Raw genomic sequence first — 15694 nt, 5'->3', positions numbered from 1 at the left:
CCTTGATCTCTGGAGAGTGATCGGCGGCAGTGCTTTGTGATCTATCCAAAGCATTTGACTGCGTGGATCATGGAATACTGTTATCTAAGCTCGATAAATATGGTTTTAGGGGCGTAGCGTTGCGATGGCTTGAGTCCTATCTATCAAATCGTACTCAGAAGGTTACAGTGTCTGGGCGTTTGTCTGCTTCTAGATCCCTCAAATGCGGCGTTCCCCAGGGTTCAGTGTTGGGAACACTGTTATTTTTACTGTATTTGGATGACTTGAGTTCATTGAAACTGCAGGGCAAGGTGGTTCAGTTTGCTGATGATACCACCATACTATGGAGCCATAAAAATTCTGATTATATTAAGACTTGTATCCTTGAAGACCTTCAGATTTTATCAGGGTGGTGTGCTTCCAACAGGCTCGTGTTTAATGTAAGAAAGACGTCTATTATGGGGCTTAAGTGCGATGTTCAGAGTCTGATGTTTGACGAAAATTCCCTCTTGCAGAATAAAGAGTGCTGCAAGTTCCTAGGAATTACCATTGATGGTCGCGTTCGGTTTGAAGATCATATTTTACATTTAGCTGGGAAATTATCTTCTGGATGTTTTGCAGTAAGAATAGCAAAATAAGAGCTGGGAGGGGTGGTTGCACGTTCAGTGTACTTTTCACTTATTGAGTCTCATATTCGGTATGGGTTGTCTTTTTGGGGTTTAACCAATAAGGGGCTACTTAACATTGTCTTTGTTATTCAAAAAAAGCAGTTAGATATCTGTGTTCTGCTAAGTCAAGAGATTTTTGAAAACCCTTCTTCATTTCTGAAAAAATCCTAACTCTTTTTTCACTCTTTATCTTAGAAACAGCTGCTCTTATTCACAAAATTTCCAAACTACCCTCTGACATTGGCCATTTGACTCGTCGTGTAAATGATGTTCCCCTATCTATTCCTACGTCTTCCCTTACCAAAAACTCATTAATTTACATAAGTAAAAAAATTTACAATCATGTTCCTCTATGTGTTAGACATATATCGGTTGTTAAGAAATTTAAAAGAGAATTAAAAACGCTTTTATTGGCTAAGGCATATTATAACCTGGATGACTTTTTTAATGATAGGTCTTAACCTTGGACATGTTGGAAAGTTTTTGTTTTTTCCTTTTTTCTTCTTTAGCTTTGTCAACAAGTTTATCTTTATTTAGTAATTGATTGTTTTATTTAGTTATCTCTAATTCAAGTATGTTCATAAAGTTTTGTCTTCTTGTGTTAAATTTTGTTCATTGTTTTGTCAATTTTTGAAATTGTATTTTTGTTTTGTTTTTTTTTTAGCTTGTAGGATGCTTGTACATAAGATTATTCTTACGTAATATAACACATTTTCTTTCTTTATTTCTTTCTTTCTTTCTTTCTCATCGGGAGAGTGCTAATACATCAAAAGCGCATTGTACGTACGATGTACTTCATTCAGAGAAACTTGCCGTGGTACTTTTGAAAAAGAAAAAATCCTAACTTTAATTAACATCTATATAAAACATTCCGAAGAAAATCACGTGGAAATAATACAATTTTAGTTTAAAAAACCCTGAGTAAAATGGTAATAAATCCAGATAATTCTCTATAGAACTACATTAAAAATTAAAAAATTAAAAATCCTTCGGGGAAAACTGTATTATTTCAGGAAACTACTGTTTTCTACCACAACTTTGTATTGCACTTAACATTATTTTTGGGGAAAAAAGGCTATATTTTGATTTAATACATTTTTTCTCGTAACAAAATGCCACGATAGACGTTATTGATCATAAAATTAGAGTTAATATACTTTTAAACGGAACATTTTTGTGCGAATTAACGAGTCGCGAACTGCGCATCGTCTATAGCGAGCTTTAGATAGGAAGCTTCCATAAGAGCAAATTGAATAGATATATAATAATAGAATAATAATAATAGAACATTGAACGTCGACTGAGCGTTTTGCCCCCTGAATATCGACGTAGGAACACACTAACGATCTTCAGCCTTACTTCAATTTAATAATTTATGTTTCTTCTGTTGGCTAATCTGGTTTTATATTATTTGCGTCATTGTCAGTTGTCACTGTCAACTGTCACAAAGTCCAAAATTGCAACTCACGAATCCGCTGTTTTCATACAAATCATTGCGAGATATCTTCCATAGTTTTTCAATTTTTTCGCTGTTTTTCTATCCGAAATGCCTGTAGAAAACCTCGAAGATCAAGGATTAGAGAAAAATCCTGATTTGGAATTGGCACACTACAAGTTTTTGTTAACATTGCCCGAATATAGGAATGATAAAACCGTCCATGCCAAGCTCACTGAAGCTATTAAAAAAGATGGTAAAGTATGCTTTTTTTAGAGAATATAATTTCTTTTATTTATTCTCCGCTGGTTTTGGTTAGACTAAGTCTTCGTTACGTTTTTATTGGAGACAAAAGCTTAACATGAACGTGGTGCTCTGGAAACTAATGTAAATCAGCACCTCGAGTAACAAAATGAATTCTTATTTACAAAGTTATGAATATATTTTAAAAACTTCAAAACTAACACAATAAATAACTTGTTAAAGTGCATTTCCACAAACTTTCTATTGCACAAGGTACACAGTTATTATTAATTAATAAGTGTTTGAAAGGGTTATTATTTCAGTTTCATTCTTACAGAAGATCTGATGATACAGAGTACAGGCAAAATGTGTAGTCAAATTCAAATTCAAAACATGCTTTATTATCATAAGTGCATAGTATTTGTTGATAAAGCTATTTATAATATAAAACATAAATCAACATATTGCTACCACATACCATCAAAAAACACACAATACTGGCTTCAACATATTAGCATAAACAAAGTTAGCAAAACATTGCTTTTCAGGGGAGTTAAAGTACTTGATCCAGCAAAAGAAAATTTCACATAAAAAATATCAGTCTAGTCATACTGTTGCAGACTATGAAGTCTTTTCAGATCTTAGAGCTAGGTGCAAAACTCTAACGGAGACTTGTTACCAGAACTTTATTTCAAATTTGGACCAGTTACTTTATACAAACCCCAAAAGTTTTTGGTATAAGTTTAATAACAGGAGAGCAATGAATAGGCTTCCTGATTTGATGACCTATAATGATGGGGAGTTTGCAGGTTGTGAACAAATTGCAGAGGGGTTTGCCAAGTTTTTTTCTACTGTCTATAATAGAGATAATAATGTCTTACCTTCTCGGCAGGCTGGTGTAAACATGACTATTCCAAATCCTAAATTATCTATTGGATTAATTTTTGATAAGATCTTTCGATTACCCCCTAAACTTAGTGCTGGCCCTGATCGTATACCCAATTATTTTTTGAGAAAATGTGTATGTGCCCTCTCTTATCCCCTCTTTGTTTTATTCAGTAGGTCTTTAGACTTGACAGTTTTTCCATCCGAGTGGAAACTCAATTTTATTACGCCTATATTTAAATGTGGTGCTGCTAATGAAATGATCAATTACAGGAGTGTGTGTGTACAGTCTGCCATCCCAAAACTTCTAGACAGTCTTATTTATGACCAAATTAATTTTTATTGCAAAGAACTTCTGTTAAGTGAACAGCATGGCTTCAGTCATGGCAAGTCTGCTATTACAAACTTGTTGCTGTATCAGGGTGCTCTGTTAGGTGCTTTGGAGAGGGGTGAACAAGTGGATGTAATATATACAGACTTTTCCAAGGCATTTGACAGTGTCAACCATAGCTTATTATTAGAAAAATTGAGACTTTGGTTTTTCAGATTGTTTGGTGGCCTGGTTTGCAAGTTTTCTTTCTGACAGATTTCAGCAGGTACAAATTGGGGATGCTAGGTCGCATCTTATCAGTGTGACCTCTGGGGTTCCACAGGGTGGTCATTGTTCTCCCCTGTTGTTCAATATTTTCATTAATGATATTTTGGTTTGCTTTAAAAATAGTAATTTTTTGTTATTTGCCGATGATTTAAAGTTTTATAGGGTGATCAGTTCAGAACAAGACATGGTTCTCTTGCAAGATGATCTGAATAAATTGTGTGAATGGTGTGTTGGTAATAGTTTGGCTCTGAATGTGGGTAAAGGCAGTTACATTAGTTTCTACAAAAGAAACAAACGGGTAACTTCCTCCTATACTATTGATAATGTTAATCTTAGGTACACTGAAGTAGTAAAGGACCTTGGTATCTTTTTTGATGAACAATTGAATTTTAATACCCATGTAAATACTAATATAACTGAAGCATCTAAGGTCCTTGGTTTTGTCCTGCGCAAATGTAAGGATCTGTCGGTTGAAACTTGCAAAAGGTTGTACATATCACTTGTTGTCTCTTTGTTGGAGTATGGATCAATAATTTGGTCTCCTCTGTATATGAATAATTGTATGGCACTGGAGAGGGTTCAAAATAAATTTCTACGATTCTGCCTTTATAAACTTCGCATTCCAGTTCCTAATGACCATTGTTATGATGAAGCAATGAACTTGCTGAATATGCGGAGTTTACTTAAGAGATGCACTGAGAATGATTTGGTGTTTATTTATAAATAAACACCAAATCAATTATTAAAGAACCAGCAGTCGAGAAAGTTCTCAAGGTGATTAGATTGGGTGAGAAAAGAGGAAACAAGTCGAGACGACTTAAAGATGTATTCTCTGACTGTAAGATTGCACGGGACATACTAATAATGGGAAATAAGAAGTCAAATTTACATGCATACAAATTAAAGAATGACTTAACAGTTATGCAAAGAGAATGCATCAGGAAGGTGGTTGCAGAGCTAAACAGAAGAAAAGAAGAAGGAGAGGAGAATTTAATAATTAAATATAGAAATAATGTGCCATACATAGTAAATTCTACCTCAAACAATGTTAGAAACAATAGAAAAAACGTAAATTAGCCCCATTGCAAGTATTTTGCTATAATGTTGGTGGCCTAAGAACTAAAATTAATGAATTAATTAAAGTTGTTTTATGCTCCCACTATGATATTTTGATATTTGTTGAGAGTTGGCTCTCTGATGACTACTCTGATGCTGAACTGTCTGTAAAGTCATTTAGTCTGTTCAGATGTGATCGTTCACCTTCTTCTAGCAGCAAAAGTCGCAGAGGAGGAATTTTGATATATATCAGGGATGTTATTGATTCAAGGAAGCTTACGTTGGTGTATGATTCAGTCGAACAATTATATATATTATGTAGAATTGGTAGTATTAGCTTTATAATTGGGGGAGTTTATATTCCCCCAAATTCTGCAATTAACTTATATGAAAGTCACTGCCATACTGTTGACATTCTCAGGCAAGAATATTCAAGCTGTGATTTTTATATTTTTGGTGATTTTAATGTACCTGATTCAAGTTGGGGGAATGACAACAATGGTGTGGTGGTGACTTGTCCTTTAAACTCGGCGGGTCTAGTTTTAGGTCAGCATTATGCTTGTTTGAGTTTTTATCAGAATATTACAATTCCAAATGATAGGCTTGTTTATTTAGATCTCATTTTTTCAAGCAAGCAAACTCTTGCTGTAATGGAAGCAGTTGATTTTCTTTTTGAGGGGTCATTAAATCACAAAGGGTATAATTTTGAAATTGATTTTAGTTGTGAACTCAGTCGAATTTAAACTATGTAGAGTTTTATTATGATTTTAAAATGGGTGATTATATTGGTATTAATAATTACTTATGTGGAATTAATTGGGACTTGGTTTTAAGCTCAGCAGACATTAATATAGCAGTCTCACATTTTTATCATATACTGGATATGGCTATAGCACTTTTTGTTCCCCTAAAGAGATACAAAACTTCAAAGTTTTCTAGTTGGTTTTCAGCTGAATTAAGATATTTAGTTAGGCAAAAGAAAATTGCACACAAATGCTACAGGGTCAGTCATAATGTGGCAGATTATATTACTTTTTCAAACATTAGGGCTAGATGTAAAACTTTGACTGATATTTGTTATGATAATTATATTTCAAACTTAGACCAACTACTCTACACTAACCCTAAAAGTTTTTGGTATAACATAAACAATAAAAGATCAATTAATAAACTTCCTAATTTAATGTATTATAATGATAATGAGTTTGTTGGCTGTGAACAGATAGCTGAAGGTTTTGCCCAGTTTTTTTCAACAGTCTATAGTCCTATTAATAATATAAACAATAATGGTGCTTTTATCAATCAGCAAGCAAAGTTAAATATGACCATTCCTAATCCCACCCTTTCCGTTGGGTTGATTTTTGATAAAATTACCAAGTTGCCACCCAAAGTTATCTGGCGACAATAGCAAAATCGAGAATTACAGAAGTGTTTGTATACAATCAGCCATTCCGAAGCTCCTGGACAGTCTTATCTATGATCAATTATATTTTTATTGTAAAGAGTTGTTACTTAGCGAACAACATGGATTTATTTCTGGAAAGTCTACTGTGACTCATTTGTTAGTGTTTCAGCAGAATCTGTTGAATGCCTTGGAGAGGGGATGTCAGATGGATGTAATCTACACCGACTTCTCTAAGGCGTTCGACAGAGTTGACCATCGTATTTTGGCAAAAAAATTGGATATTTTTGGATTTTCTAATCTTATGGTGAATTGGTTTGTAAATTCCCTGTCAGGGAGGACCCAGCAGGCACGAATAGGTAATGCAAGATCAAGCTATATTAATGTCACTTCAGGTGTTCCACAAGGTGGGCACTGTTCACCTTTGCTCTTTAATATTTTTGTGAATGATATTGGTGCCTGTTTTGAGAACAGTGACTTCCTTTTATTTGCTAATGATTTGAAGTTTTTTAGAGAGATTTTATCAATACTTGATCAGATTTTGTTGCAAAGTGATTTGGATAGATTGAATGAGTGGTGTGTTAACAACAATTTGTTTTTGAATGTAAGCAAATGCAATTATATAAGTTTTCTCAAGCGTACTAAAAAAGTTGTCACTTCATATAACATTCAAGGAAGTACACTTCAATATTGCAGCATACTTAAAGATCTTGGTATCTCATTTGATGTTCATTTAAACTTTAATGCACACATAAACAATATTGTTCTCAAATCCTCTAAGAATCGGGGTTTTGTACTAAGGAACTGTAAAGAATTTTCTATAGAAACCTGTAAGAGGTTATACATGTCATTGGTTGTTTCATTGCTGGAATATGGCTCAGTGATATGGTCGCCCTTTTACATGAATAATTGCTTGTCCTTGGAAAGAGTTCAGAACAAATTTATTAGGTTTTGTCTCTATAAACTTCGAATAAGAATTCCGGATGATCATGTTTATGATATTGTTTTAGAAATGCTTGATATGAAGACATTGAGACAAAGACGGATATATGCAGATTTAATTTTTTTGTATAAATTATTGAATGGTCAGATAATTTGTCCAGAACTTCTGATGACAATACAATTTAATATTCCATCTAGGAATTTAAGGCAGTATCGTGTCTTTTCATTACCATTTCATAGCGCCAATTATGCATTACATGCTCCTATTGAAAGAACTCTAAGATTTGTCAATACTAGGGAGGTTGAAATTTTGGGCATTTCCTTATCTAGATTTAACAGTCAAATAAGAGAAATTGTTTAATTTTTTTTTTTTTTTTTTAGTGCAATACTGAATATTATACTTTAGTAGGGTATGTTTTTAGTATTTTTAGAATTCTGTTATATTGATTTAAGTTATAAAACTATTTTCGGTATTTTACATTTATAAGTAGGCTTTATTACTGCTTAATAGTTAGTATTTTACTTTTAAGTATGGTTAGGTTCAATTGATTTTGTATTTAATTTACTGTTGTAATGGGGTTGATCCCGTAAAATAAATAAATTTAAAAAAAATAAAAAAAATAAACTTTTGAATGGCCTTGTGATTTGTCCCAAACTACTTAATAGGATTTCATCTAATGATCCATACCATAATTTGAGGGCAAATCGATTGTTTTCTTTGCCTTATCATCGTACCAACTATGCTATGCACTCGCCTGTCGAAAGGACCTTGAGGCTGGTAAACTCTACTGGAATTGAAGTTTTGGGAATTTCCTTATTGCATTTTAGGAGTCTTATTAAGAGTTTGTAGGGTTTTGTTTTTTGAATAAATTTTGCTCCATGATTAATAATTTGAAATACATTTGATCATTGTCATTGATAATAATATATTTTGTTTTTTCTTAGCTAATTTTGCATTGTTAATTGTTCTGATTTTGAGAGAATATTGTTACTACTTGTAAAATGGTTTAATTATCCTTGGTATTAAGATTAAGTCTGATAATTATTGTTAATTAGTAATTAGTGGTTAGGTAGTATAGCTTTTATTTCTTTTTCAGAAATATATATATTTTTTGTAATGGGGTTGATCCCGTGTATAAATAAATAAATAAAAGGAATTTGTTGTTTATTATAAAATCAGTTCATTTATAAAACAATTTGATAATAAAAGTGGAAGGAATGCAATATGTACTCGATTATCCTCCTTAAAAAAAAAGCTAATACAAGGTTGTCTAATCTATCCTCTTTGCATTTTTAAGATATGACTCCATGGTATGAACTGATATGCCAAGATGTCGGTTGGAAACGGGATGAGAAGATGATAAAACTTCTGAAAGCAAAAAATGAGGAAGAACTAAAAAAACTGAATGATGCAATTGAAGATGCAGAAAAGAACTTGGGTGAAATGGAAGTTAGAGAGGCTTATTTAAGAAAAGCTGAATATTACAGCAAAATTGGAGATAAGGAAAATGCTGTTAGTACCTTTAGACAGACGTACGATAAGACTGTCTCACTTGGACATCGTTTAGATATTATATTCCATCTTATTAGAATTGGCCTGTTCTTTATGGATCATGATCTTATTACTCGAAATATTGAAAAGGCTAAGAGGTATTAGTTTGATGTGAGTCTAGTCATTTTCATTGCCATTTTTTTTTTCAGTCTTATTGAGGAAGGTGGCGACTGGGACAGGCGCAATCGTCTGAAGGTTTACCAGGGGGCCTATTGTATGGCTGTAAGGGATTTCAAGACTGCTGCTAATTTATTCTTGGATACCGTTAGTACTTTTACATCGTATGAGCTGATGGACTACAAAGCATTTGTGCGTTATACTGTCTATACTTCTGTAATTAGTTTACCCAGGAACCAATTAAGGGATAAGGTAATTTTTAAATAATTCAGTCATTGAGCCAAATAATAATTTATTTTTTAGGTGGTAAAAGGCTCTGAAATATTAGAAGTACTTCATTCAGAACCTTTTGTCAAGGATTATTTATTTTCATTGTATAATTGTCATTATGCTGACTTTTTTAATAATTTAGGTGAGTGAGGGCTTACTTTTGTGTAATGATTAACATTTATTGAAATTCTTTTATAATTTTTAGCTAAAGTAGAAGAAATCTTGAGGAAAGATTACTTTTTAAATCCCCACTATAGATATTATATCAGAGAAATGAAAATTTTGGCTTACACACAGCTATTGGAATCATACAGAAGCCTCACCCTGCAATACATGGCCGAAGCCTTTGGAGTTACTATGGCTTTCATTGATGAGTAAGAAAAATCATAGTATAGACACAGATTTGCAGAATATATTATTATAATATAGTATTCTGTAAATCTGTGGTATAGATTTAAATTGAATTACTATAGATGTTGCAGGCTTATTGTAAAATCAGTCGTATTGTAATACGCCTAGGCTTTTTCAATATGCCTAGGCATATTGTAATATTTTTCAAATAATTCAAAATATCACAATTTGACTAATAATTTTAGGTGTATTATAATATGACTGAATCATAGTAGGCTTATTGTTAAATTTAATCTGTACGTGAGTATATTACAATATGACTACATGAGATCAGGCGTATTATAATACGACTGACGGCTATCCAGGCGAATTGTATTCGATCATTTAATTTAGATTGAACAGTTTGTCAGGTGAATTGCAATCATAATTTTAGTTAGTGTTGTGCGATATACCTACTTATATACTATTTAAAATGAGTGCTAATTTAATGTTTGTGAATAAAGACAATAATTATATAGAACTAGAGAAGTTTTACAATGGTAAGTAAACTATATAAACATAACTATAACCTCAAAATATTAATTTTACCGCGGTTGCATTGGCGGGATTCACGTGCATAATTTTGTTTGTTGACAATTTTATATTTCTTTTGTATTGGACACTTTTTGCTTAAGATACGAAATTAATACAAAAGTCCAGTGGCGCAACTAGACAGTAACTTTTAGAGGGGCTTGGGGGGAGGTTAAGCACTAAAATATTCAAAATTCAATGTAATTTCATGTGCCTCTGTGTTTTTATGGGGGGAACGGTTATTGCACAAGTATTAGTAGCATGAAGAGCCATAACTGTAAGAAATATGAAGTTTTTACATTAGCTAGTGGCGGAGATAAACTAATAATTCATCACATTATTCTATTATACATTTCATATTGGGAACTTTGTAATTATTATTTTACAAAATTGACAAAAATACGTCTTTTTATTTCAGAATACGGAAAAAGCAGTAAAAGACCATGGACCCTAGAAAAAATAAGAGAAGTAAGCGATATTTTAGTTAGTTCCCGGGAAGCAAAAAATAAAGGAACTAGAAGGAATAATAACCAGCTGTATTACTCACGTATTTATGAAACTATGGAAATTGGTGGAACAAGAAAAGTAATTAAAAAAAGAACCAAGGAAGATGATCACATCATTTTCATAATTGCCTATGGAGAGTTTTATAACAAATTAATTGAAATTCATATAGGTACCGGTCACGGAGGCCGCGATAAGATGTTAATGGCATTGAAATCTAAGTATGCAATTCCCAGACCAGCAGTAGAAATATTTGTTAAATGTTGTACAACCTGTGCGGAAAAAAAGCAACTTCCTAAAATAAAAAAACTTGTGATAATGTGCTTAGTGTGAAATTGGGAAAAGATTTATTTAGTGTCATTGGATACCCTTTATTGCATTTAGTTAATTCATGCCTATCAACTAGCATAATTCCAAGTGATTTAAAAACTAGTGTAATGATTCCAATACCAAAGGTAACCACTCCAAAGATTCCTGCAGATTTTCGACCAATAAATGTATTGCCTGTCATTGATAAAATTATAGAGACAATTGTATGCCAGCAGTTGAGACAATACTTTGAACAACATAAACTGTTATATATTGGACAGTCAGGGTTTAGGAATAATCACTCTTGTGAATCTGCTCTTCAGTATGTGTGTGGGACATGGCGAAAAGACATTAACGAAGACAAATTAGTTATTAGTGTATTTGTGGATCTTCAACGTGCTTTTGAGACATTAGACCGTAATATTCTTCTTAAAAAACTGTTATATTATGGTGTATGTAATAGAGCTTTGGACTGGATTAAAAATTACCTGGATAAGAGGTATAATAGAGTATCTATAGGGCAAAAGTTTTCAAATAAAATAGAAAGTATCGTAGGTGTACCACAGGGTAGTGTTCTTGGACCGCTGTTGTTCGTTATATATATAAACGATATCTATACTGTTTTACAAAACTCTTTCGTAAATTTATTTGCAGATGATACAGTAATTTGTGTGTCAGGTAAAAATTACAAGGAAGCTACAAATATTTTAAATTCAGAATTGAATATTTTGTATCAATGGCTTTGTAAAAATAAATTAAAACTAAACGAATCAAAAACAAAGTGTATGCTAATAGGTACCAAAGCAAATTGTAAAAAATTTTTAGATCAAGGTTTAAATATTGAAATTAATAAGTCAAAAATTCAATTTGTCAGTGAAATAAAATATTTAGGAGTACTCTTAGATCAACAATTAAATTTCCATGGTCATGTAAATTATATTTCTAAAAAGATTGCCAAGAAAGTTGGGTTTTTTAGGAGAATTTCTAATTGCTTGTCTCAATGGACTAAAATGTTAGTATACAATACAATTATTTTGCCGCACTTTAATTACTGTTCCTCGTTACTTATATCATGCTCTCAGGAATATATAAATCAGTTACAACTTCAACAAAATAAAGTAATGCGAATTATTCTTAACGGTAATAAATATACACCTATCAATCAGATGCTTCAAATATTAAAATGGCTTCCTGTGAAGCAAAATATTCTTAAGGCAATTTTAATTTATAAAATAGAGCATGGATTTATGCCATCATATCTGCAACATTTTTTAGAGAAAAGATCCAACTTTGAACAATATAATATAAGGTCAAGAAATGATTATCATATATCAAGAGTTAGATCAACTTTATTGCAAAAATCATTGTTTTTTGAAGGGTTGCAAGCTTTTAACTCTCTTCCATTAGAAATCAAGAACGCAAGTAATTTAAGGTTATTTAATAAGAATGTTAAAAAACATTTATTTAGAAATAGCGTTATGTGATGTACAGTTTATGTATTACTATAGGTTTTACTTATTTTTTATACTACTAAATTTAGCAAATTGAATGTATTAGCCAAGTGCTAAATAAAGAATATTATTATTATTATTATTATTATTATTATCATTATTATTATTATTATTATAAAAGGTGTGATAGTGAAGCCCATTATATCCAAAGATTTTAAGCATCGCGGACAAGTGGACCTTATCGATTTACAGTCAACGCCTGATGGAGAATACAAATGGTTAATGAATTACCAGGACCATCTTACCAAATTTATTCATCTCAGACCTTTAAAATCTAAGAATGCCAAAGATGTATGCGAAGAACTTCTAAGAAGTTTTTTAGAATTCGGAGCTCCTATTATCTTGCAAAGTGATAATGGAAGAGAATTTGTAAACTAGATAATCCATGAAATGGTTGCTCTCTTGCAAGATCATTGATGGAAGCCCGCGTCACCCGCAAAGTCAAGGAGGTGTTGAAAGATCAAACCAGGATGTGGAAAATATGCTTAAATCTTGGCTAAAAGATAATAATTCAACAAACTGGTCCCTTGGCTGCTATTTTGTTCAGTGGCAAAAAAATTCTTTCTATCACAGGATCATTAAACGTTCCCCATACAAAGCTTTATTTGGAGTGGATTTTCAAGTTGGTTTGTTTTCTACTAATTTGCCTTCTGAAGTTATTCATACTATAAACAAAGAAGAAGATTTAGAAACTACTTTAAATAATAGTTCAACTGGAGGTTGTCCCGAAGATACTTTAGCTGATGGCTACGAAACATCTGATGGAGTACACGATGCCACAATAACTAGCTTACAAGTCGACGCGACTAGCAATCACACTGACGACAAATATTCTACTGACATTTATAAAGAAATCGAGACTTCAGTAGTTACCGACTTGAATAATACAGATGACAGGATGGTACTTACCTATTAGTTAGAAGAACCAATAGACGATTTAGAAGCAAACCATGGAGTAGAAATACTGTATATTGATGATAATGCTACAGAGGAATTTGTGGAAAAAGATCATGAAAATATTTCTCAGCAAAAACCTGATATTGACAATAAAGAAACTATTACAGATGCTTCCACCCTAAGATGTATAAAGTGTGACCAAAAATAATTTGCCTAAATCAATTTCCTTAAATCGATTTGTGATCTATGCAGAAATGAAGGAAAAGTCAAGCAACACAGAGAAGGATCTGCTCTGGGACAAAAACGCGCTGCAGAAAAAATTAAAGCCTCTGGATGTAGGCCAAATTGTTGCAATCGAGGTTCCTAAGGTAGATAGAGGACCACTTGATCCCAAGAATATATTAGGAGCTATAGTAAATGTAACTAACCGTGTTTATCAAATTGGTACTACACATGGCATGTTAAATCGATGGTTTTCCAGGGATGAAATTTCTTATTGCAAAGATAATACCATAATTAACATCCCGGAAGAAAAGTCAATTTCCTTAAGGGAAGCTCTAAGATTGTTTTTAAAGTTTGAAGGACAGGGTTTTAAAAAGTGTTCTTGTAAACCAAGCAAGGTACAGTGTCGCAACAATAAATGTTTATGTTTTAAAGCTCATATGAAATGTAGTAGCAAATGTCATAAGAGCGGACCATGCTGTAATAAATAATAATTTTATCTTTTGTTTGTGACCTCAACCTTAAACTGTTGGTATATTTGTATATTTTCAAAAACATTAAAATCTCTTTAACGGATTTAGGTCAAAGAAAAAACACTTTGGAGAAAAATGCTTGTATCTGCCGATGTTTCAATTTAAGTTAGATCATCCTCAGGGCACTAAAAACAGACAAGTGTTCTTCTAGCTTAGACCTATAACTCCAACTAAAATCCACCAACAGTAAATAATTACTCTAGAACTGTAATTTTTACTTTTATTCCAAATAAATTTTTTATTTAAAATATTTATAGCTTAACTTTTTTTTCCTCTCTACTACTAGTTTTGTGAAAGCTAAAAAAAGTCCAAGGCCAAGATTTTTAGCTATACATTCTACATCTATTTCTATAATAACTATATTATATATAGAAATAACAAATTAACTGCAATGAAGCAAAAGCCGAGATGATATTGCTTTTATATAATAATTCGACTGGATGGTCGTCAGTCGTATTATAATACGCCTAAAATTATTAGTCAAATTGTGATATTTTGAATTATTTGAACTATATGACAATATGCCTAGGCGTATTACAATACGACTGATTTTACAATAAGCCTACGACATAGACATTATATGTGACTTAACTATTTCACTTATAGTATCTATACTATAAATGTTTATGATATATCTTTTAATTGTTGTTGGGTTGTGTAGAAAAGTATATCAAAGGTTTGGGTTTCTTTTTTTTTTTTAATTGAGATGTCTGCTTGAGAAATATTTCCTTGTTTTAGCCTTGAAGTTTGGGTTAACCTACCATCAAATCCTAAAAATTATTTTAAACATTTTCCAGAATTATTTTTTTTTAGGGAACTTTCCACGTTTATTGCGAGCGGAAGACTTCACTGCAAAATAGATAGAGTGGGGGGAATCGTTGAAACCAACAGGCCGGACTTGAAAAACGCCCAATTCAATTCGGTAGTGAAACAAGGAGATTTTTTGCTTCAACGTGTCCAGAAATTGTCGAGAGTTATTAATATTTAATTTTGTTGTTGCAGTGTGTGCTAAGATTTTAATAATTTTTTGCTTTCAAGTATTTAACATTTATGTATTACGAAAATACATCAATTTCCAGAGAAGTGTAATAGGGAATTTGAAAATAAAACTTTTTAGAGATCATTTAATATTTTGTGCTTTATTTTTTGTCCTAAAGTGAAAAAAGTAATATTTAAGAATTCTGAATATGCTTTTATAGAAACTGACTATTATAATTTAAGTCGGTTAAGGTTGGGTGTAAGACGTATATAGGTAAAAGCGTTTTTATTTATAACTCGTGTTTGGTAGTGATTTTTTAATTTTTTCCATTTCCTGTTTCTTGTGAGCATACAATTTTTTTTGTCACGGAATACACTGGCACAAAAGGGCAAACCCTATAGTGCTATAGTAGCGCCAGTGCTGTGAAAAAAAGGCCAAAACGCGGTGACTTTGGTGCCCTCTAACTTTTATTTCCGTAGGTTTTACAGCTTTGTTACAGGACACGAAAATTGTAGACAATTTCGTAATTTATTCAACATAACAAATACAGGATAGATGTAAACAAAATTAATTTGTAGTACCAATACAATAAAGTATACCCAAGCATTTGTATGTGTATAACTTTAAATTAATTATATTACTACGAGTATATAGCACAATTATATTTACTA

At 32.1% G+C, this 15694-nt stretch overlaps 1 protein-coding gene across 1 annotated transcript; it reads left to right on the top strand.

Annotated features, from left to right (window-relative positions):
• The first annotated feature begins 2082 nt into the window (after positions 1–2082).
• Positions 2083–15172, top strand: LOC126738107 (26S proteasome non-ATPase regulatory subunit 6). Its single transcript, XM_050443261.1, has 6 exons — positions 2083–2338; positions 8507–8858; positions 8910–9129; positions 9181–9289; positions 9353–9521; positions 14858–15172. Exons 1-6 carry the CDS (start codon positions 2194–2196, stop codon positions 15030–15032), a joined length of 1170 nt encoding a protein of 389 aa, XP_050299218.1. The 5' UTR covers positions 2083–2193; the 3' UTR covers positions 15033–15172.
• Positions 15173–15694: the final 522 nt, after the last annotated feature.

The sequence above is a fragment of the Anthonomus grandis genome, chromosome 1 (genome assembly GCF_022605725.1).
Source record: "Anthonomus grandis grandis chromosome 1, icAntGran1.3, whole genome shotgun sequence".
Taxonomy (NCBI): Eukaryota; Metazoa; Arthropoda; class Insecta; order Coleoptera; family Curculionidae; genus Anthonomus; species Anthonomus grandis.
Note: the sequence above shows the minus strand (reverse complement) of the source record. Positions and strands in the feature narration are given on the sequence as shown.

Excerpts from the sequence above, each read along its gene's own strand:
- LOC126738107 (XM_050443261.1), top strand. The coding sequence starts at position 2,194 with ATGCCTGTAGAAAACCTCGAAGATCAAGGATTAGAGAAAAATCCTGAT. Across the intron at positions 2,339-8,506 it reads TGAAGCTATTAAAAAAGATG|ATATGACTCCATGGTATGAA; the intron begins GTAAAGTATGCT and ends TGCATTTTTAAG. Across the intron at positions 8,859-8,909 it reads AATATTGAAAAGGCTAAGAG|TCTTATTGAGGAAGGTGGCG; the intron begins GTATTAGTTTGA and ends TTTTTTTTTCAG.